The sequence below is a fragment of the Aspergillus fischeri genome, genomic scaffold (assembly GCF_000149645.3).
Source record: "Aspergillus fischeri NRRL 181 1099437636266 genomic scaffold, whole genome shotgun sequence".
In the NCBI taxonomy this organism is placed as follows: Eukaryota; Fungi; Ascomycota; class Eurotiomycetes; order Eurotiales; family Aspergillaceae; genus Aspergillus; species Aspergillus fischeri.
Genome location: NW_001509760.1, coordinates 183,111 through 205,574, shown reverse-complemented (window position 1 = coordinate 205,574; position 22,464 = coordinate 183,111). Strand labels below are relative to the sequence as shown.

Genomic DNA, 22,464 nt, shown 5'->3' with positions numbered 1-22,464 from the left:
CTCTGGTCGGTCGTTGGCAGTAAGAGAGACAATGGAGACTGCATTTGCGTCTGGTAGTTTCAACTGCCGATCTCTGCCACCACGAAGAAGCTCAATCACCACGCTCTCTTCCCCGCCTGTGAAGATAAGTTTGCTACTCTGGGACAGTCTGAATCCGGAATGTGCTTGAAGGAGCAGGTTTCGGGCGTCACTTGGGTCTGCATCAACGATGATATCAAGGTCCTGAGTCAAATTAGCTGTAAGTCTCATTCAAGGGTTGACAAGACATAGGAAAGACGTGCACTGGTCACCCTCATTCCACCGATAAGGGAAACCGCATATCCGCCGATAAAACCATGGCGAATATTAGCGCGAGCGAGAGCAGTTGTTGTTTCCTTTGCTGCTACGTCGAGGGACTGGAAGGGGCTCTGGAGCACCTGCTCATTGATCTGTTCCATGACTGAGGTAGAGCAAGCTCGTAGGTTAGCGCCAGCGAGAGGGGAAGAAGGGCTGGGTCAAAAGATACTGGGTCGGAGGTATCAAGGAGTGAATGTGAAAGAGAAGACTGGAGAGACGGGCTCAAGGAGCTGCGGAAATGCAGTCAACGTGATCCAGTTGATAAAGAAAGCTTGGAAGGGAAAACGTAGATGAAAGATTCCATCGTAGTCATAGGTTTTGAGAGTAAACAGACGATGACTGAGCTTACCTAAAGGGAAGGGACGGCTGGTGAATAGATCCGAAGATACGGACACGAAAAGCCAGGGACAAGGGGGAGAGATCTGGACAAGGATTGAATATAGTCAGAATCATCTGTGATTATTCACATTATGCGCCGACTCTTGATGCCGGGTTAGGTCCTCCCGGTACCGGCTCCCTGATACTCGCAACCGGATACAACGCATCTGAAAGGGACGTTTGTGAGTTGACTTTCTGTGCTTGCTATGAACATTCTTCCGGTAGCTTCTCCATCGGCCACACTTCTCAAAAGGAGATTTACTTTAGCTCATAAGGCTTGAAATACACCCGGGAGCATTTATCACAGCGATACTGTGGATGAAGAGAGTAGCCGTCTAGCTCAGCTGCTTGAAGTTGTCCTTGCGTCTGTGCATTCCCTCTTGAACCCACAAAAACGTAGCGTCTCAGTTGATGAAGCTGGTCCCATTCAAGAGTATGCATGTCCGCAACCACTTTTCAATAGAATCCCACCTCGACCACCTAGCTACAGCACTTCTATTGCCCGATTTCATGGCGTCGTGCGTGAAAGGCTCGCCGAAAGGGTGGAAGGATGCGACGGGACAATGTCCAGAGACACATGAAACGGCATCCGGCATATATTGAAGGGATTGAGTAGTCTACACTTCTAGATTAGCAAATTGACATGATTGGTCTTGTTAATATGGAGTCGAAACTACGTAACTTTGCGCAGAGGTAGGCATCCGACGAACTTGGAGAGGAACAATTCCACAAAATTGGCTAGAACGAGGAATAATCCAGTAAAGTTTCTTCCATAAGGTGGAATAAACCTTGTCGTGTATGTATGCTTCCAGTTCTGTGTCTACCACCAGGTAAAAGCTCACTCAGTTGGTGCAAATTGCCCACCGCAGCTAGATCAGATTCACTAATTGGCCAAGCTTTGCTGAATGAGCTGTCTAGAGACGCGCCTGAAGGACAGCTGTGTTTAGGAAGCCGCCTTTTGTCTTAGCAAGGCTGATGTCCACTGGTAAAGCGAAGCAGGTGGTTGTTGTGACTCACACTTCATGGGGTCCATGGTTCTTTTAATATCTTGCCGATGACATCAAGAAGCTAGGATATCGCACCATTGTAGAATGCTTGTATATATAGCCTCGCAGAATGGGGTAGGCCATTGGCAACTGGTAGCCTACTGGAGGATTACTATACTCTCGGGCTGTGGTTGGTGGTGAATCCGCCACAGATGTTGGGCGGATACATTGGTCCGCTAGCTTGAGTCCTTTTGCAGTTATAGCAGTATTATTAGTCACTATGTGAACACACGATCCCGAGTTTGCAGTCCGAGTAGGTGTGTCACATAGTCAGTTAGACTGGATATCAGGCCAGGAGGATAACTGTCAGCCGTAATGAAGTTTTGACTCAGGGACAAGTGGCCTGGTGGGTGAGTGGGCGAAAATTGGACCATTCGGATATTCAAGTACACAGCCCCTGTCATGGCTAGTTGAGTGGCCTGAAGTCCACCAATGACCCTTCTAAAGGCGGGCAAATACTGGACATTCCCTGTCCTTAGTACCTGTATGCAAGATTCAATTGCAACCATACGTGGGTAGAACTGACCTGGCTGCGTAGGTTTGGAAGGATGCATGGCAGCATGGATCCAGAGCGGGATTGGTTGGGTTAAGGAATCCTTCAAACCGTGGCCATGAAACTCAATGAGTCAATAGGGCACTCTAAACAAACTCTCAAATAAATTAATAATACGGCTGGATCAATGTCTTGGTTGGTCACAGGCTACAGCCTATATCACTAGGGGTTTAGTGGTGTCTTTAGAGTGACGCCAGGAAGACGCCGGCGAAGCGTGGCTGTTGATCCCTGTCACTTTTAAACCTAAGGACCAGTCGTATGCCAGTATCCATGGAATTATCTCCTCGGTTAATACCTAATTGATATCCAATGTCCGCTTGAACGGAACTTTGTCTCCGTTGCCTATTAGGCTGAAGTGGCAGTTATCTGAGTCCTGCCAGAGACCCGCAGAAAGTAAAAACTTGGGTTCGACGACGGTCTCTCAGGCTAGGACACTGCTTACTTTGGCAGTTTACGAAGATCAATCAGTATATTCTCAAGCATATTGTCACATTCATACTTGAGTGAGGGAATGATGGTATTGATCGATCAAAATATCCGTCGTCCAAGATGACATCGTTTACAACACATGGATACAAAAGAAAAAGTAAAGGAAGGAATGGTTAAATATACAGAGAATGGAAATGGTCCCCACGTATCATTTATGGTTCTCGTGTGAGACGCGGTACTCGACCGTGACGTGGATCTCGGCGTTCGCTCGAGCAGTGGAATCGTCAGCGTCGAGGATTAGCTCCTCGCTGGGCGTTCGTTGAGCAAGGACTGGCTCCTTGGAGTTTTCGGATCTCAATTGCGACCGTCGGTTCTTGGAGTATGATTGCAATGTGTAACCGGTGTTCTTGCGAAGCTCGCCGCCACTGCGGGACTGAAAGTCGCGGACCCATATCTTGAGAAGGGGCGTAAGGAATGGAAGAGAGGTGACGATATTCTGGACATCGGTCAGATCACGTTCTATCTTTGCGCTTAACGTCCAACTCACCCCGACATTGAATTCGATTGTACCCCACAAGACTAACATGGTCGAATCACCATCTACGGCCACCACGCGATGAATCTGAGTTAGGCGTAGAATGGAGCAGAGGGTGGTGAACAACCCGAGCAGGAACAAGCACACCACTCCTGCCTTCTGTGCCGGTTTCACTTTCAACTGGAGCAGCAATGGAATCGGCAGGAAGATGACGAACACATCGGATATGATTGTAAAGGCTGCAAGACCGTAGAAGGTCGGTCCTACCGGAAGGCATTTACCAGCAATGGTCTGATTCCAGGATCGCTCGACCTATCGATTTGGATTCGTTAAGCACAACTCTTGACACTGTGCGGAACAATAGCAACCTACCAGCTTGCAGTTTATGATCAGAACCAGTGTGCCAGCCACATGTCCCAGGGTCGACAGTAGGATCACCCCCCAGACCAACATGCGGTAGAAGCGCTTGGACGTCTTTGCGAGCAGATGAAGGTAGTTGATGCACAGTGCGGCTTTGAAACCGGCGATTCCGAGTTGGTAGAATGGCCGACCGGCGTAGTTGAGCTGCATTACTGGTCAGAAAGAACTAATCGAGTATGAGCGGACGAGTCGTACCTTCGTGTACGTTGGGAGGTCTGGCTTTGGCCGCAAAGACAGTGGTAACCCCAGTCCATAACGGCTTTCTGCTGTTGTGAGCATGGATCATGGGTCATGGGTTATATGGGCCAGACGATGGACTTACGAGCTATACAAAGAGCATTGTAAACGATACTGAAGATCATTCCAAACACCATCACATAGTCGGCAGCGTCAAACCGCCCAAGTTTGATGCGCACGAACAGTCGCAGGCAAACAGTGATGACCATCAAGAGAGTCAGAGCAATGCACACTCCCAGAATGACGGGATACCTGGACTGGGCGTCGATCTCCGGCGAAGCATTGTGTACCCAGCCCATATTGAGCGTCACATAAAGGTGCTGTTGGATGAGCAAATAATAAGATCAGCAGTCATCTATCGCATTGTTTTGTATAATCATGCATGATGGGAGATTTCTTAAAAGTCCACTCCGCATCAGCTGGAAAATACTCCCAAGGATGAATTAGTTCGATCTCTGTAGACTCCATGTTTCTTCCTGAAGGATTGGCCTTCCAAGGAAACGAATTTTTTCCACGGAAAAGACCGGAGCTAATTAAATGAATTCATTCAGAGCAATAAAACCGACGCTTCTAGTCTTGCGCCCTGAGTATCTAGAGTCTGGGCACCTGTGTGCTTGTAGCGCTAGACCGGGGACCCTGGGCAAAAGCTGCATTCTTCTGCGCTACTATCGCCAGTGTTTAGCTGGATTGGGATATCTGCACGTTCAAGATGATCCTTACACCCTGGTCAAAGTAAAACATGCCAGAAAAAAAAGTAAGACTGTTGCATCTTTCTAACCCCACCATCGCTTGGCCCCCAACCCATCCTTTAAAGTCGGGATCATCTTCAGTACTACCTTGCGTACTTTAGATAGCTGATCAGCATTGTGACCTGCATCCCTCCCGTTCATCCCTTGTACGACCCTCCACTTCTAGTTTCACTTCTGACGTGTTGCTTTTTTTCCTTTGCTTTTTCATTCTTCTTTTTTTCCTTCTCCGTCCTCCGTCGCCTTTCTCTTATCAAAATGGCCGAGAAAAGGCCAGATATAGACGCCCATCCCGTCCATGAACGACGCGATGATGCCTTGAATTATTTGGATGAACATGCCAATGTCCAGGATGAGGAGACGGTCGATCTTGCGGCCCTGCGACGCAAGATCGACTATCGCATTATCCCCTTCATGTTTTGCTGCTATATTCTGCAGTTCCTTGACAAGGTGATGCTCAATGTACGCCACTGTCTCCCCTGTGCACAAAGTCTTTTCTCTGATTATTCCGGCAGTATGCTGCTGTGATGGGGATAAGGAAGGACCTCAAATTAGTTGGCAACGATTTTTCCAATGCGGCGACTTGGTTCTTCATTGCCTACTTGATCGCGGAGGCTCCGCTTGGTATGTCTCATCCATCCGATGATTTTGCATCCTACTCATCTCCGTGATGTCCTCTAGTAATTCTTCTGCAAAAGACTCCTCCAGCCAAATGGCTAGGAGCAAATGTCTTTCTCTGGGGTGTTGCTGCGGCGGCCGGTGCTGGCGCCCGTGACTATCGTACTCTTTTGGTCGCTCGCATCTTCCTCGGCATTTTCGAGGCGACGGTTGGTCCTTCTCTGATGCTGCTGAGCAGTCAGTACTACACCAAAAGCGAAGCTGCGCCCCGGTTCACGCTGTGGTATGTCGGTCTGGGTGTGGCACAGATCCTGGGTGGTCTTATCTCCTTTGGCTTCCAGCATGTGAAGAACCCGTCTTTCCAAGGCTGGCGCGTCATGTTCCTTGTTCTCGGGCTTATCACGTCCATTACTGGCGCACTAACCTTCTTCTTCTTGCCCGACGCGCCGATGAAGGCAAAGTGGTTGACCGACCGCGAGAAGGTCGCCCTTTTGAACCACGTCAGCGTCAACCAGACCGGTGTGTGGAGCAGTGACTTTAACGTAAAACAAATCTGGGAGGCTGTACGCGACATTCAACTGTGGTTCATCACGATAATCACCATGCTGGTATGTTCGCTATTATGATTATCACGCATTTTCCGATCACTGACACACTATGGCACAGATCTCCGTCTCCAGTGGAGTGGTGACCTCGTACTCGGCAACCTTGATTGCCGGATTTGGCTTCTCGGGCCCCCACGCGGCGCTGCTCAACATGCCCTCGGGCATTGTTAGCATCTTCTTCACTCTCCTCGTCGGCTTCGGGATCCGCCGAGTCTCCCATCGCTGGGCCTGGCTGATCGCCTCCACCCTCCCCGGCATCCTCGGCGGCGGTCTGCTCTCCTTCCTCCCCAAGCACAACAAAGCAGGTGTTCTCATTGGGATTTACCTCGTCAACGCCGTCGTCGCCACTCTCCCTATCCTTTATCAGTGGACCGCGGCCAACTGCGCGGGCCATACCAAGCGTGCGTTTGCCAGTGCGCTCGTGGCCGGCTCCTTCTCGGTCGGAAACATCATTGGTCCTCAGACGTTCCAGGCGCGAGATGCGCCGGAATATCGCCCGGCTAAGATTGCAGTCCTAGCAACGCAGGCTGCTGCAGCCGTGCTTTCGTTCGTCCTCTTCCTGTATTATGTGTGGGAGAACAAGCGCAGGGACCGTGCTGCACCGGGGCAGGAGGATCAGGCACAGGATGACACCAAGTGGGCCGGGTTGACGGATCGGGAGAATAAGACTTTCAGATATGTCTACTAGATGTATATACACGTATATGTGCACAAGATTATGACCTGTAACGATGGTTTACAGTTTAGATAGTTTCAAAAGTGGCGCATATCATTTCTCAGTTCTGCCAGACATTTTGCAAACCCTCCACCAAATTGCTGGAATTGTTGGATGCATGTCTCTCGAAGGAATACTGATGTTGGGCTGATATTAACCGTCTAGCCATAAGAGGATGTCTATCACATCTACTCCGTACTCCGTACCTTACAGTGAGGAGGATTGCTTGAAGATCACCTTCTGTTCCTCTAAAATCCCTGAGATCCTGCACAATTTCACAGTACCCATTATTTCTCCCAAATGACCAATCATGACTATTCCCTCATTCTTTAAGTTGATGAAACGAGTCCGCCACCTTTGATTGGACAACAACAGCAGGTTAGACGATAGTGGTAACGATAGCGTGGGAAAACCGCGGTTTAACTCAGACAGTGCGGGATCTAGACTGCGCAACTCTGGAAAGGCAGACTTTATTGGAGGGAAACCAGGCTCGAACGGGTGAATAAACTTCAGAAAAGGGGCAATCCAGATGATGGCTCATATTATTCAGCTTCACGAGCCCCAGGGTCCAGGTGCTTCCCCAGAAATAAATAAATAAAGCAGACCATCTCTCCACCGTATTGTTGTATTCAACGAGTTCCCCAGTCTCTATCGTCGTTCGTTCCCATCCGTTTTGCTCGCTGTCTATCTATACTGCCACCATGCAATTCAGGGCGCTCGCTACCCTCCTTTTCGCCGCTCTGGCAGTGGCCAATCCTGCCCCGGCCCCTCAGGCTGGCGATGACCTGAACGCTCTGATGGACTCCGTTCCCAGCTCCGTCCTCGACGTCCTCATGACGGCTATTCCTCCCTCTGTCGTTGCGGCCCTTGCCAACCCTACCCAAGCCGCTAGCATCGTCCAAGAGATCGAGCAAGGACAGGTACCAGACTGGTACGCCAACCTGCCCGACAGCGTCAAGTCCTGGGCTTCTAGCGCTGCCATGGCTGAGCTCGGCGGTGTTCCCACCGCTACCCCCGCCGGTTCTGCTTCCACTCCCGCCGTCACTTCTCCTCCTTCGGAGACTCCTTCCGGCAACACCGCGACCACGTCCTCGGGCTCTGCCGGTGCTGCCTCAACCTCGATCCCGACCTCGACCCCGAACGCTGCTCCCACTGGCGCCGTGGCCGTCAGCTTTGCCGGTGCTGCTGGTATGCTGGCTCTCGCTCTTGCCCTGTAAGAAGGGTGCGAGGTCCAGATGACGTCTCTCTGTGGTGTACGATTCTTGGCCGTCTTCGGATATTACACCAGATTGTCTCCATATATACCTTTAGTGGTCTGTTATTGTTCTGCTAGGCAATGTACATTTATGTTATAATACCTTCAAGGCTAGCTATGCGATAGTTGAATAATACGAGTATTCCAGCGAATATCTTGTGCCTACTCAGACAATGCTACGAATGCTGACATAGAACTCCCGACTAACACAGTGATAGGTTGTTCCAGTCGCGCGTACAACTCGTGCGTGTATTCGAATGTAATGCCGTGCATACTAAGTTCAAGTAATATCTCAGTTGTCAGTAGCTCTACATGGTTTGGAAACATAAAGAAGCCAGTTCTTATTCCTGCGGAAGTTGTCCTTCCACATCAACAACCTTACAGCCAGTGACAAGCTAAGGTGCACAAGACAGTCGGACCTACACTAAAATCTTTGCAAGAACAATCCCTCCAAAGCAAAATACTCCCAGGTGGCGATCACAAGACTGCGCAATGTGCGCGATGCTATTTCCTCTATTTTCGCTGGGGTTCGAGCGTTTTTGCGCCTGTCGACAGGCTGCAGACCCTGAGTGATCTCCAAAGCGCTGACTCTCGTAGCCAAAGGCTGGAACGAAGTTCTGCATAAGGAAAAATGCCGTGTTCTGTTGGCCCATGTGATAACAAGCTGCAAGAGCCACAAAATACTCGAATGATCTTTTAAGCAAATCGCCCAGCCTCGGGGCATGACCGTCGCTAAAACAAGCATCAGATTTCCCTGGTTGCTGCAAGGGACTGGCGCTATGATACACTTATAGACGAGCTGCCGAAGCTCGATGGAAGAGGATATCGGAGGGTGGACGGCGCGGCCTCGGAGAATCCTTTGCTCTGTTACCTTAAAATACTTGGAAGATGTTCCTGCGTCAGATAGATTGCATAGATTGAATTCGGGCGATGATGTTGCTGCGCTGTTTAGGCATATGGACTGGCCGGACCTACTATAATATAAGAAGTTGGCTTGTGCTCTGACTTGTACTACGACTAAATCAAATTGTAACAACATCCGATCCAGCCTTATATATATGTCAATGTAAGCCGAGGTTTCAATCACTGATGTGCAACTAACCTTCTCAATATCAGCCAGCATACATGCCAGCAGCCTTGAGTGAACATCCGCCGCGACTTAGAGTCAGTAGTCTGGAGACTTTTTGAACAGTGTCACAGCATGTCCAGAATCTAATGGAAATCGCCAGTAAAACTCGACACGGAACGATACACTAGACACATTTGAAACCCAGATTATTCTTAATTTCCTCTAGGACGTTCTGCTTCTGGCGCTTTATCATGCATGAAGGGTCCCTTACAAGGTCTCTTCCATTACATGCTTCTCCAAAGCCATCATATTCTCTAGTAGATATGGAAAGCCATTCTCCTTCCCTGTAGGTGCAGGCCTATTAGCCGCCGCAATGTTAGAACATGGTATGGAAGCCTTGCTACCTTCCAGGCATCTGCAGGAGTGCCTGTAAATGCTACAGCACTGGTATAGAAGCTAGATAAGCAAGGTATTTAAGAGGCATAGGTTAGGAAGAGTCCAACTGCTTAACTTTAGGCAAGATCCTCATAGAGATCTGAGCAGCCTGAGCCTCCTGCCTTAACAGATCTCTTTCTCTTCCTGATTCCGTAACTTCTAACTTCTTCTTCCGCTCCTGTTCTACCTTCTGCGCCTAGGTAGCCTGTGCCTAGGGGTCCTTCGCCTAGGTAGCCAAAGCCTGGATGGCCTATAGCTTTACTAGCCTCTCTAGCATATAGATAACAACTATATGTGTGCAGGGCATTGCTGTAGGCAGAGTAGTATTATCCTTCTTCCTAGGGGGCCACTCGCGCATGTAGGCAGGTTTCTTGTATGCATTTGGTTGAATCACTCCTAATTTCATCCTTGCAGCGTTAGTTATTGATCATGCCATATAAGTTAACACTTACTGATGATTTTGGATGACTTATGTTGAAACTTAGATGAGCCTTGGTTGAAGAGGAAGAAAACCATTTTGTTGTCGTGGGCAGGTTGATTTGACAAGTGCGTGAATGACTCTACCTCTTGCACCAATAAAATAGATCAAGGGCTTGCTCAAAGTAATTATATCGGCCATATCATTTTTCGGCCTCCAAACGATTGTTCAGGAAGCGTGAATCGTTCCCAAAGTACTTCCAAGAGTCGAATCGCTCGACAGCGTCCAAACTGGATGAATAACCCAGCGATGCCCAGGACCCAAACAGCCAGCCCCGCAGGTTTCATGTCTGTGTACAGTGTACTCCAAGGGAACGTGTTGTTGGGGAACTAGCCCGTTTTGAAGGGTTCAAAAGAAGATGCAAATGCTGGAGCATGTGTTCCGCCCAAGGCAGACAGAAAGATGTTCTCAGCAGAGCCATGGATGGATGCCTGTTTAGTCAGTAGAACTGACACCGCAGCAGCCACACGTTTGGTTGCATCTAATGCGCACAGGAATGCTGCATCCGAACCTCCCACCAAATAATATCCAGAGCTTATGTTCAGTGCTGTGCGCCTTGCATATAAACTACACTGTCCGCTGTCCGCTGTCCACCAGTGCGGTACCCGACGGCACGAAAGCTCTTCAGCATTGTGCCTGCAGACTTTCCTATAGCCTGGAGTCGGTAATTGGCAGGCTGGAGACCACAACTTCTGGTGAGCGTTTTTAGAAACTCTGGTTTTTACGGCCTGGAAGGGTGAAATTCTCCATGCGTCTAAGGTGCCTATGCACAATGACGCTGACGTCTACGTATGATTTATCTTTGTTTAATGATCCATGTGAGGACTAGCTGCAAGGGTGGTAGGAAGACACAGGAAGCTAATCTAACTGGCTCTTCATCTATCTGGTGGTGCTGTGCGGCTACTACGATACCTGCCAGCTTACTAAAGGAGAGGCTCACGTGCTGACTATTGCTAGGATGACCCTAGGACAAGAGCTTTCAATAGGGTATCAATTTTCAGATGAAATAATGCTAAGCAACCTGTCGTACTGTGTCATGTATGTGTTTGCACAACCCGGATGACAAGGAGATTATGCCTCAGTGAAACATATCCAATGACATAAAATATCAATTCCGCTGGTGATCTTCACGGTCGACTCAATTTTAACGGCTGCGCCTTGGCCCAAGATTGTTAGAAAGAAAACGGCTGAAAGCACTGTCATTCCAAATCGGTACTCGGATTCAACAACTCCCATTTGTGGGTAACGCTCAGTTGAGAGGCTCTCTCCGTCAATTCTGTATCTTTAATAGCCGAGGATGAAATGAAAGTTGTGAATAACGGAAATTGTTGGGCTGCGGGTCCAGCGTCATAACGTACAGGGATCTGGACCTCTCCGGGGAGGGGGTTTCTCTATTTTGTCGGCCAGCTCAGCTCTCCGGATAGAAAAATCCACACCTTCAACTTCAAAACTCTTCGGCAAGAGCCTTTCTAGGTCCAGGAATCCACGAAAATTGTTTGTTGTCGAGGGTAAGAACCAATACCCTCCCCACACGCCCATCACTGCACTCACTCCTAGTAGTCTTTCAGACGTGGACCGATTTTCAAAACAGATGGCCTCAGCAAAGCCAAAGAAATTCTCTAGACCCGAAACCGACTACGAAAGATGGCTTCGCGGACAAGATGAGCGCTACGAGCCAGGGAATCAGCCAATATACGGACCACCGGTCAAAGGTGTCGATGACCCCATTGAGAATGGGAAAGGCAAACACCCATCAAACTCCAGGCTTACTGGCCTCACAAGTTACTCGATGATATGCAGCATTATTGTGTCGGTCTTGCTCACAATAATCATCATACAATCAGCCAAGGTACTTCGAAAACGGCGTCACCGAGGGGGTGAGATTTCACTTTCTGGGAAAGCTCGGGACAAATGAAGAATGACGTGTGCAGTTGAAAACAACGTGATTTGACTGCTGGACAGCGGAGCCATGTTATCGCATGATGCGAAAATGTATAGACCATTTGAGCAGACCTCGCCTCTTTTCTTTATTGATTAATTATGTACCCAATGAAAACAGACACCCAAAGGGTCCTCTGAATTTAGGAAGTTTTTAGACTGCTAGGAAGACTTGGTCTTTTCAAATTGATAGCGAACTATTTAAGACTACAGCCTTCTCCGCATGTATCCCCTCTTCATGTGGATAGTTTTACGGCTTCTGGATGTCTATTCGTTGCTAGAGCCGCAGTAAGACTCATTCAGGGACAAGGAATACTGCAATATCCCAGTTGATCGTCACTCACTCCAAACATGCCGACCAATGACCGGGAAACCCACCGCGCCCTAACTGCCTAACCTAGACTAGCAATTAACTGATGGCACCACCACTTGACAGCCTCGCCCTCAGCGGACTTTTGCTACCTCTGTGATGTTCTCTGATAGTATTTAGAAACATGGCTTTTTTCTGCCCCTTAAGATTTCTGTTAGACTAGAAGGATGTAGTTGTAGATCCTAAACGTAAGGTCATCCCGTCAGCACTAGTTGGTTTCTCATCGTCAACGGAAGAAAAGACGAACTAGTATTTGTGTCGGCCTTGCTTATCATGCGAAGGACAGCGTATACCTAAATTCTGAGCCTCGCCATGGCGTTCGCGGAACCTAATCGGAGTACCCGACACTATCGAGGCTCGTGTTAGCGAGGTTCTTCTACTGTAACTAAGTTGTAGTTACCCGTAGGCACCCGGGTATTGGTCAGGCAGCTCAGGCTAGTGCCCACGGGTAGGGGACTACGGGGACTTTTGTTTTAGGCGCGGCCCCGCTTTTAGCTTGATTAGGGGCACCCCGCCGCGCTAGCCAAGGTGCTGCTAGCGCCAGCTCACTGCTTGATATTTATTTCTGAAATACTCCGACAAAGATCGCTGGATCCCTGCTATCCCATAATTTGGGGATAGGTTTAGGCAGAAGGTATATCACGTATTGCCTTTACTTATGCATCCCAACTGATCAGTTATAATACTTACCCCTACTAACATCGCCTGACCTCGGAACGCACATAATCCAGCCAAGGCCCACTCCTTAGGCCCCCCGCCAAGTGCTGGGCTCAACTTATTTCAGCACTCTAGGCACTAACTAGTTCACTATAGATCAAACAGGAATGAGTGCCGGAGGCGCCGGATGTAACCCTCTTATCTTTTATTATTAACTATCCTAAGGAGCTGATCCACATTGGAGGATTTTTCCCCATCCTTGGGTCTGTCCTATGCGAAGGCCAGCTGCCAAGCAGGGCTATGCCACAAACATGCAATGGAGGACAAGTGTTTTTCGCCACCGAATATGGGCTAGGAGTTAGGGCCGGGAGAACCCTGCATGGCAGGCTTGGTTAGCATGGGATCTGCAAGCCTCACAGGAGGTTCTTTTATTAATGTGTATAATTCAATGAAACCAAGAATTAGTATCATGACCAAGGTCCTTTTCGCAAACTTGCCTGGGCCATTGGCAGTTCTCGATCACCACCTCTTTTACTCCAGACAATACTTTAAGCAGATTAAGGAACCGTGTTTACCCAGGAATGTACCATGAAAGAAACTGTGATGGAGATTAAGGTGATTGCATAATTTGCATAAAAGTGCTGTCTGAGTAAAAGGATCCGTGTGTATCCTAGTGCCTTTACTATCCATGACCTTCCAGTTTAGTCGTATCCTCAGAGAAGGAGACAAGGGTAAAACAAGAAGAAAGACATCCCCCGCATTCTCACGGGGGCACTTTCCTGATCGGTGGCCTTATACGCCACATCTATCAGATCTCCGAGTACCTTACCTTGCGGCGGCGTCTTAGTCGAGTCAGACGCGCAGGAGGTATTTGGGGCTATGTCTGCTACGTGCATAGTGCGCATGGACATGACATGACTCGTGGCGTTGTCATTATTCCGGGCACGATCCACATACCTCACGAGATCTGATAGGCGATTCCAACAAATCAGAAAGCTATCCTGGACGCCTTATAACGTATGTACCACTATTCTGAAGTACTTCATTGAATTCATAAAGGGGTCTATGTTTAAATTGCCAAGTCTACGAATAAAATAAGTTGGAACAGATTTCCTAGCAGGAAGCTGTCTGGCTCCTCTTTCTAGGCTTGATTGACGGTGGAAGACTGCGGTTCATCGAATGTACGCATCAAAGCAGATGGTATCCTGTGAGTAAGACAATTCACATATCAGAAGAGATGGACCTGAACCCAGGCCAACAGATGTAATACTGGAGAGGGGTCAAAAAAGACTGCATTACAACGAGTCCATGCTGGCAACGCCATTGGTTAATGTTACCTTTTTTTGTTGGCCCTATTATAGTCCTGTACTTGAGAACCCCGGTCCGCAGGCTTACTCTGATCCTTGCACTTGCTGTAGCATCGTGTCAGTTGTCAATCCACTAAATTGCTGAGATAACTCGGGCTGTTGGTGATCAACAGGCTGTTAGAACAACTCAAGCTGACTGCATTCATCTCCACAAATCTCCGCACCTCGACTTTCTCCTTCTCAGTGCTTTTGCAGGGTGGAGCATGACAGCCATGCAGGGGTGATACTATACAGTCTCTTCAGCAGAAGGAGTAATCAATATCCTGGTTAACTCTTAGGTAACTGAACTGGGAAGATGACTTGACCTTTGCTTCGAAGAGGTATAAATACCTCCATGTTTTCTCCAGAAACTCATTACTCTTGGACAACCAAGCCTTCCTCAACAATCGACTTCAATCAAAACACCTCATTTCAATATACAATAACTCTTCCATCATGAAGTTCACAGCTCTCCTCTGCACTCTCATGGCTGCCACTGCCGTAAGTGCGTCCACAGTCCCTCGAGACGAGTTCCAGATCCAGGACACCTGCGGTGCTGGCTATGGCGGTGACCAAAGGCGTACGAACAGTCCTTGCAATGCCTCGAACGGAGATAGGCATTTCTGCGGCTGCGACAGGACTGGTGTGGTATGTTAACATCTCCCGGTTGGAATCAGACCAGTTTTGCTCATGGTTATTCGTGTGAAAAGGTCGAGTGCCGAGGTGGTAGATGGACAGAGATCCAAGACTGTCGTGCTTCCACATGCCACGGTACCAATGATGGCGCAGCCAGGTGCTAGAATGGTTACAATTGGGTTGGAATGGTATGTGACCAATCTACAGCAGGGTTATTGGGCCAGCATCACTGATGTGTCTCCGCGTTGTATAGATCCAGTGTGGAAAGGAGGGTGAGGTATCGTTGGAAGGATTCAACATCAACCAACTTGCTGGCTTCTCCGTGAAATTCATATCTGTACTACGTTAACCAATGTAGTACTCGTCGCTCATTAGTTCTAAACAAGTTTACATGTCCTTACACTTCTGGTAGGCCAGCTACTTGACAGTTTTGACCCCTAGTAAGCTTCGCTGAGTAGTAATTGGCTCTGTAATTATCTTAAGTTCGTTACGAGATGTGGATAGTTTGGAGATTGTGGGGGCTTCTCCAATGAAACACTTCAGACACTCACTAATAAAGTACTGGAAAATAATCATTATTCATTGGAAAGATCTATTTCTGTAATTATTCACATACGTACCATCTTGATGCATAGACATCATTGCTACCCACTACCGCCGAGCCCTAATCAGGATATCATCGAAAGGCAGATTTCTATCCTTTTTGCCGATAACGCCGTGGTGTCCCAATTACACCCCTCACTACTTCTTCCCCAACTTCTCCATCTCGTGCGGCCGATATTCTCCTCCCAGCTGCATCCTTTTGTTTGCCATCACGATGCGACCCTGACCTGCGCTTAGGTCCGTCAGAAGGGAAGTCTCCGTATAGACGACGCTCACCAGATCTCGTAGTAGTGTACTCTCGATCAAGACCATACGCTAAAACCCTTTCCCTGTCTTCTCGGTATTTGGATGGCATTATTCCCGCATGCGTCTGCCACTCTCTTCTTTGCCTGTCTATAGATCTCTCGATGTCTTCGAGAGCTTTGTCCTGACCGCCTCATCGCTAGTCAACAAGTCTCTCAGGACAGAAAGCCGAACTGCGCATTTTGCGTCTTCATCAGGGGAGAGAAGAGCTGGGTCAGCATGTTGTGATGACGCAGAAGAATACGGGACGGAACTCTCTGGTGATGGTGGCGGTAGTGGTTTTTTCCTTATGGCAACAGTTACCTCGTCGTCTGTATCTTCTTCTGGAGCGGTCACGTAGCCATCTTCAGCGTGGCCTTCCAGGGGGAAGGATGATGCTGTAATGGCAGAATTTGTTTGGACGGAGTCAGCAGACGAGGGATATCCGCTTTCGATATAGACTCTCCATCTATCTACGCGGCGCTGACGCGGCTCATAGTCAGAGCTGCTGGCTTGGGAATCTTGGTATGTATTGTAGGTGGAGCCTCTTTCGTAATGAGCGAAACGGACAACAGGTTCTTCAGCAGGAACAGGAAGAGGAGGAAGAGGAGGAAGAGGAGCACGACGAGGAGGAAAGAATTCCGTCGAGAGAGAGCCTGGTGGTGGTATTTCCTGGGGCACAATATGCACGATACCACTGCGCAGCGTTCGATAGAAATCGGCCAGTGGTGAGCTAGGCAGTCTCATGTCCCACATAGCCATCCTCAAGTGTCCTCGCAGACATGCGATCAAGGCGAGCGGCAACGAAATAGGCACTGGATACCTGTTCATAGGCGACGGCCAGACGTCAAGTAGCTCGGCGTCCGAGAAGACTGTCGGGAAATCAAAATAAAACTGCTCGAATTCAGGTTCACCTTCAATATATGGTAGCGGCGCCAGAACCTTTTTAGACGACAAGTCCACCATGAATTGCTTCGCAAGCACTTCGGGGTCATCGCAGTCGAATATTCTGTATCTATTGCATATAAATCGAAAGCCATCTTCTTGCATATACAGGATGGAGATGACGCAAGAAAGAAGCTTGCCTCTTTTTTGGCAAATCTCATTCAGCAACCTGTCCAGTGAGATGCAGGCGTCCATTCTTGTACGGCTCCATTCCATCCAGGTACCGTCTTCGGGTGCATTTTCTTTCAGATTCAGCAAGGATCGTTCCAGATCCTGTTTTTCCCTCTGTGTGAGGACATCCAAGTTCTTACTAAACTTTTCTGTCGTCTCAGCGAAGGTCCTTAAATTTTTCGAGTAAAATAAATGGCTCAATATGTCGTAGTCAAGCGGCGGGTCGTTGAAAAGAAACGACTGCGGAGTAATTTTAAGTCTCAAAACCGCGAGCACAAGAGTATGTAAACTGGACCGAGTCATCCAGATTTTTCCTTTCCCCTTGCGCGAAATAACTGGATAGCTTTGAGCAGCATCACGGGGCATCTGGTGGAAGATGGCTTGGTTGGGGGCTACGATTTCCTTCAGCTTCAACACTCGCGGCAGTTTGATACCCAGCTCTTGCATCAGTCTTCTTTGTTGAGACGGTAGACTGTCCATTGGTTTCTGGTCCCAGATCCAGATCTTATGAGAATTATCCTCACCAGAATCACGTCGGTGCGCCGAAGTATGCACAGTTAGCATGGTATCTGGCGTCTCAAGGTCATAATGCTCTTTGCCATCAACGCTAACCAGATAGCCAAGATATAAGGCAACCAACGATAGAATAGCCATATCGTCGCCACGTAGAAAAGAATCCGATACTTTGGCCATGTGCTGTACGGAATGCATGCGAAACACCACTCTATCCACCGCTTCTGGACCAGACTCGACATCTTCCTGCCGTAAAGGCGAAGCGACAATATGTTCCAGTCCGCCGCGAATGCCAAAGATGGCCCAACGCCCAAACTCGTCCATCTCTGTCTCCTCTGCTTCACCAACAAACAGGCCCTTGTCGGGCCGGTTCGTTTGATCCGAGTACCGGTCGATTATTCCCAGCAGCAACAACCAACCGCGATGGACAGGCAGTAAGGCTTCTTGACGGGCGAAGGTCAATTTCCCCTTGGTACCTGCTGGCTTGATGTTGTATATCTGTAGGACATTTGCAAAATTTACCCACCCCGTCAAAGATAGTAAAACATGTGTTCCAAACCCCTCTCAGCGCTGCCTTGCAGCAACCGTAAGCTGCGACCATGTTGGAGGGTCTGCCAGGTCGAGCACACTGTATGATCGAAAGAACCGCCTCCCCGGCCATAGCGGGTATCCCGCTGTTATGTACGTCTTATGAGGGTCATGCACCTTGTTGAGCGCAATATGGCGCTCTGTTTGCGTCTGTCGGTAGAGAACATAGACAGGCAAAATGCCGGCGAGCGCAATAATTCCAAGGACAGCAGCTATCCAAGTGCCCACCACCCCCAACAGGTCCAAGTTGTCCGCCATCAAGAACGAAAAAGCAGATGCGAGAAGTCGGGGACAAGTAGGAAGGGTTAGAAAAGAAGCAGGGCCTACGCGCCGCACTGGAGGAGTTGCAGACCTCAGCTAACGGAAGATGCCAACAAATCATGCGGGGGTGGCAGCCAATGCAAAACAGGTTAGATTGGTTGGTGATATAACATAAAAGAAGCGAACTTGTCGGATGTCAAGAATACAGCCGAGATGTAGAGAATCACTATCCATATACGAACAAGGGGCGGCAATTTGGGTAGTTAATGTAAAGGCATCTACAGTATTTTCTCAAGAAAGCATGCCAGAACACTCTCAAACAACTTTTGACTACCTCTTCAAAAGACTGGCGAGATGACAGTACTGCGCATAGTCAACCAACAATATCGGACTCTCCGTTCCCATTAAGAGAATGTTTTCCCCTATCCAAATAGCAACGTTGAATCTAAATACGAAGATTATGTTTTATTCCTGTTGACATGTGCCTATGCAGATGTTGTCAGCAGCTCTGCTGTTACCATCAGAATAACAACATATGGTAGATTTTCCTTACTGGACATTACGGACTTAAATATTAGAACTATCATCATCTTTGCTCCTCGTTGAAACTTTTGCAACATCCATCCTTTCACTACAGGCACCGGGGTGGACGCCCTGTACGATTTGTTACGGCATACAGCAGGTGAATACGCTGTCCTCGCTTTTGCAAGCATATTGGAACGCGGGGTAGCCTTTGCATTGAATTTAGGATAGTTCCTATTGATTTCCTTGCCGGGAGATCGATCAACACACTGAGGATATATAAGATAAGTCACGATGAGTTTAGGAAAGGGACTAGTGGATGGCCTGTAGCAAACATCCTGTAACCTTAGTCTCAATGTGTTAAATGTTTGTAGAGTCAGGGACGATATCTTCCACAGTTACCGAGAGTAGTCGAATGAATCCAGCGCTGGCTCTTGAGATACGCGGATAAAGAGTATTGAGCGAACAGAGATTCCAGAAGGTTCCTGGTGCCTGAGTTCAGCAGTACGGAGTACTTCAGGCCAAAACAAACATTTGTCAGCTAATAAATCCTGTGAGTATGGCCTTTGCAGCTAGCCGAAAAATAAACTGAAACAAGTGCGGGATATCAGAAATTCAGAATCATAGACATACCAGAAATTAGTTAGACTTATTTACCTTACCAGTAAACTTACTAGTACACTACATAAACTACTTGTGTTAGAGGAGCTATGCTATCTAATTCTCAAATTATGATTTTTACTTATTATTATATCTACCTAAGTAGGCTAAGTTACTATATAAGCTACTCCTATTCTACCTAAATACTTTCTAGATTAGAGTCTAAAGTCTATAGCTAGACTATAAGATATTGAGGCGTTAGATCTGCTATCACGCTACTTTAGCTACTAGGTAACTAGGATTACAAATCCATCTCGTATTGAGCTTTGAAATTGGCTGAAGTCGGAGATAACGGTCTCTCATGCTCCGTCCGAACGTCATCGTCATCAAGATCGAGCGCGTCGCAACGAGGAATATAAATCTAATCATCGTCCTGAGCCACTCCCTAATTCTCCATCTCCAATGCTCCGAAATACCTTCATCCGCAGCGTACAGCTCTCTCGCAAGATGTCTTCATTCACTCAGCCGATGCCAGTAGTCGCCTGTGGCAGAATAACCGCGACCGGGAAATCAGTCTCCCAGCACCTGCTGCCTGAATATGAAGGTTCTTGATATACATTCCCGAAATAAACAAAGCATGATGTTAATGCTCCTCAGTCATCCACTTCATCCAGTCAGTTGAGGCCGCAGAGGTTGAGCTCCCGCATCTGCTTGCAGGTCGCGATCCTCAGTCTCGGAACCCCAATGAGGTCGGAACCCACGATTACAGCCGGCCGCCTCGCGCGGTGATCTTCGGTCGCGGCTATGAGCCTCAGCAGGTTGAAGAGCTTAAGAAGAAGTTCGCGGGTGTTGCTAAAGAACCTGTTGCTTGGGTGAGGGGGAACCCAGCAGATGTGCCTGCCGGGGGCCCTGGGCCTGACTATGCTCAGAATGTCGCGGCGGATATGAAGAAGTTGCTTGAAAAATGGAGGGATGCGGGAGCCAAACATGAGGAGATTTTTGTGTACTAGTTGCTTTGTCGGGGGGAGGTTATCTAGTGCCTTGCCGTCTGCCAGTTTGACCTGACACAAACACCGATCAAGGACCGGTATCAAGGATATATGTAAGTGGTCTTGGACTTCGCTAGTTGGTTCCCTGGGGCTTCGATCTTTTGGCAGTCGATGTGCTTCTTCTGGACGAGGCATAGAATGAGAATAGGAGATTGAGCATTCAAATGCTTACACCAAAATCCATACATTAAAGCTGATGTTTCTTCCGCGACATGGGAAGTATCATGGCTGTTCACTTTCCACTTCGCTAGTTCAAGTGAACAATTCTACTTTCTGGAGTATAGTATTATTCCTGAGCTATATCTGTAGATAGCTGGGGGAAGGAAGGATGTAAACTAATAGATTTGTGCAGAATAGTGACGGCAACATCGAGAGTGTAAGCAAGTAAGATTCAGATTTCGAACATATAACTGCGGCATAGACGGGCTTTGTCTGAGCGATTGCCTTGATCTTCAACTTGAGGCCCGGGTACAGCAAAAACAGTCCCTCCACCGGCTTATAGAATGCACGGTTCGAATATAAATATCAGCGACTCTTCATCTTTTACACGTCTAGGGAAACATGATCAGCATATTAAGAGAAAAATTAATCTAGCCATACGAACTACAGCAGTTATTGCTCCTTGTGACTACCAGCTGATATCGGCCTTACGAAGAACCAATCTCAGTTATTGTGGTTTATATTAACATTTAGAACCAGATTGCAAGGCTTTGAAGGCCCGAAAGTGACAGGAATACCCGTACGTATACCGCAAGCAGACTGAAGTACAGGGAATGACATCAACAGAGAAGAGGAAATCCTCCGAGTAACAAACGACACACAGCATTCCATTTCAAAGAGGTTCCCAGTAATTAATGCCATCCGACAACTCTGCCCTCACCGATATACAGAGGCAACTGGACGCATGGTTCCACGAATGCGAGCATTGATATTCTCAACTTTCGGGTTAGACCACCTGATAGGTCTAGATGCTTTTTCCGTTCTTGTAGATGCCGTAGGGCCTGGCCTTCTTGCACCATCCGAGATGCTTGCCGTTGTCGCCCACGTGCTCAATGTCACAGTCCGGCTGAAAGGTGGGAGTAGCCGAAGGACTGGCAGTGGATGAGGCTATATGGCTGGAAGATGCCGCATAAGAGGAAGATGCCGCCGGAGTAGAAGAAGGAGTGGGAGTAGAGGCACCGGGGGCGGCCAGGGCAGAGCCGATGAAGGTGAGAGCAATAATGCTAAACTTCATTTTGATGACCGGCTAGATAGAGCTGATACTTAACAGAAGAATGAGTTGACAAGGATGATATTGGGCAGGTTTACACGCGGGGGTGGAACTGTAGTGACATTTATAATGGTCTGGGATAGTTGGAGCTGCCGTTGTTCTATCCACTTGCACTCGAACCAGAAATACCAAAGACTTCAAGCCTTAATATCGACCCACGTGTGCAACAAGACGATTGCCATTGAGGTCAGATGTGGGACAGGGCAAGGGCTGGCCGATCCAATTCCCAACGACCGGACTTTACCTTTTTTGAGTCTGCTTACTTTGTGATTATTGGCGGAGGGCAGTAGCATATAGAATAACGATCTGCAACAAAGGTGAGAGTCCAGACCTTACCAGGGCTGATGCAATTGAGAACCAAACTTGCCTCGATGCATTCATACCAGTTCCACAAAGAACAATCATTGATACTCCACTCTCCAGGGCACTGAGCAACAGCAAGGTTTGTACCAAATTACCAGCCGGATGCTTGCCTGTTCTTAGAGGCCGCCACTCCCGTACTGAATTGCAGAACCCTAAAATTGGTCATTACTTTTGCTGGGAAAGTACCTGACAATATCCCAAGGGTCCCCAGTCGACCCAAATTAGAGTTATGTGCTGGACCCACCATCGGCAGTCGTCGTCATCTCAGTGTGGATGATCTTTTACCAGACATTTCCCAATCATGGAGTCCTGGAGTTCAACGTGCTGGTGTTCAACTGTCTGGGTCACCCATGGATAGCTGACTCATAATGAAATTCGGCGCAAAGTGGCGATCGCTATCTCAAAATGAGATCCGTACGTCAGAAGGTCACTGATGAGACAATATTGCTCAATTGGATTATGTCAACTTGTCTTTCTTGATTTTTCTCCGTTGTC

The 22,464-nt window shown here is 48.2% G+C and overlaps 7 protein-coding genes across 7 annotated transcripts, besides 1 other annotated feature; 4 read left to right on the top strand and 3 right to left on the bottom strand.

Moving 5' to 3' along the window:
- Window positions 1–2,950: 2,950 nt before the first annotated feature.
- On the bottom strand, window positions 2,951–4,233 carry NFIA_047810 (uncharacterized protein; the record flags this gene model as incomplete). Its single annotated transcript, XM_001257341.1, has 4 exons — window positions 2,951–3,589; window positions 3,650–3,841; window positions 3,893–3,960; window positions 4,020–4,233. The coding sequence occupies 4 exons, from the start codon at window positions 4,231–4,233 to the stop codon at window positions 2,951–2,953; spliced, it is 1,113 nt and encodes a 370-aa protein (XP_001257342.1).
- Window positions 4,234–4,938: 705 nt separating this feature from the next.
- Window positions 4,939–6,591, top strand: NFIA_047800 (putative MFS transporter; the record flags this gene model as incomplete). Its single annotated transcript, XM_001257340.1, has 4 exons — window positions 4,939–5,142; window positions 5,196–5,304; window positions 5,362–5,906; window positions 5,965–6,591. The coding sequence occupies 4 exons, from the start codon at window positions 4,939–4,941 to the stop codon at window positions 6,589–6,591; spliced, it is 1,485 nt and encodes a 494-aa protein (XP_001257341.1).
- Window positions 6,592–7,319: 728 nt separating this feature from the next.
- Window positions 7,320–8,161, top strand: NFIA_047790 (uncharacterized protein; the record flags this gene model as incomplete). Its single annotated transcript, XM_001257339.1, has 2 exons — window positions 7,320–7,831; window positions 8,092–8,161. The coding sequence occupies 2 exons, from the start codon at window positions 7,320–7,322 to the stop codon at window positions 8,159–8,161; spliced, it is 582 nt and encodes a 193-aa protein (XP_001257340.1).
- A 6,461-nt stretch (window positions 8,162–14,622) lies between these two features.
- Window positions 14,623–14,966, top strand: NFIA_047780 (uncharacterized protein; the record flags this gene model as incomplete). The annotated part of the gene is made up of 2 exons (XM_001257338.1): window positions 14,623–14,814; window positions 14,877–14,966. 2 exons carry the CDS (start codon window positions 14,623–14,625, stop codon window positions 14,964–14,966), a joined length of 282 nt encoding a protein of 93 aa, XP_001257339.1.
- Window positions 14,967–15,798: 832 nt separating this feature from the next.
- NFIA_047770 (uncharacterized protein) lies at window positions 15,799–18,162 on the bottom strand (the record flags this gene model as incomplete). Its single annotated transcript, XM_001257337.1, has 2 exons — window positions 15,799–17,814; window positions 18,022–18,162. 2 exons carry the CDS (start codon window positions 18,160–18,162, stop codon window positions 15,799–15,801), a joined length of 2,157 nt encoding a protein of 718 aa, XP_001257338.1.
- Window positions 16,280–16,307: a microsatellite.
- A 1,632-nt stretch (window positions 18,163–19,794) lies between the features above and the next one.
- NFIA_047760 (uncharacterized protein) lies at window positions 19,795–20,297 on the top strand (the record flags this gene model as incomplete). Its single annotated transcript, XM_001257336.1, has 2 exons — window positions 19,795–19,891; window positions 19,945–20,297. 2 exons carry the CDS (start codon window positions 19,795–19,797, stop codon window positions 20,295–20,297), a joined length of 450 nt encoding a protein of 149 aa, XP_001257337.1.
- A 1,003-nt stretch (window positions 20,298–21,300) lies between these two features.
- NFIA_047750 (putative secreted peptide) lies at window positions 21,301–21,570 on the bottom strand (the record flags this gene model as incomplete). Its single annotated transcript, XM_001257335.1, has 1 exon — window positions 21,301–21,570. The coding sequence occupies one exon, from the start codon at window positions 21,568–21,570 to the stop codon at window positions 21,301–21,303; it is 270 nt and encodes an 89-aa protein (XP_001257336.1).
- Window positions 21,571–22,464: the final 894 nt, after the last annotated feature.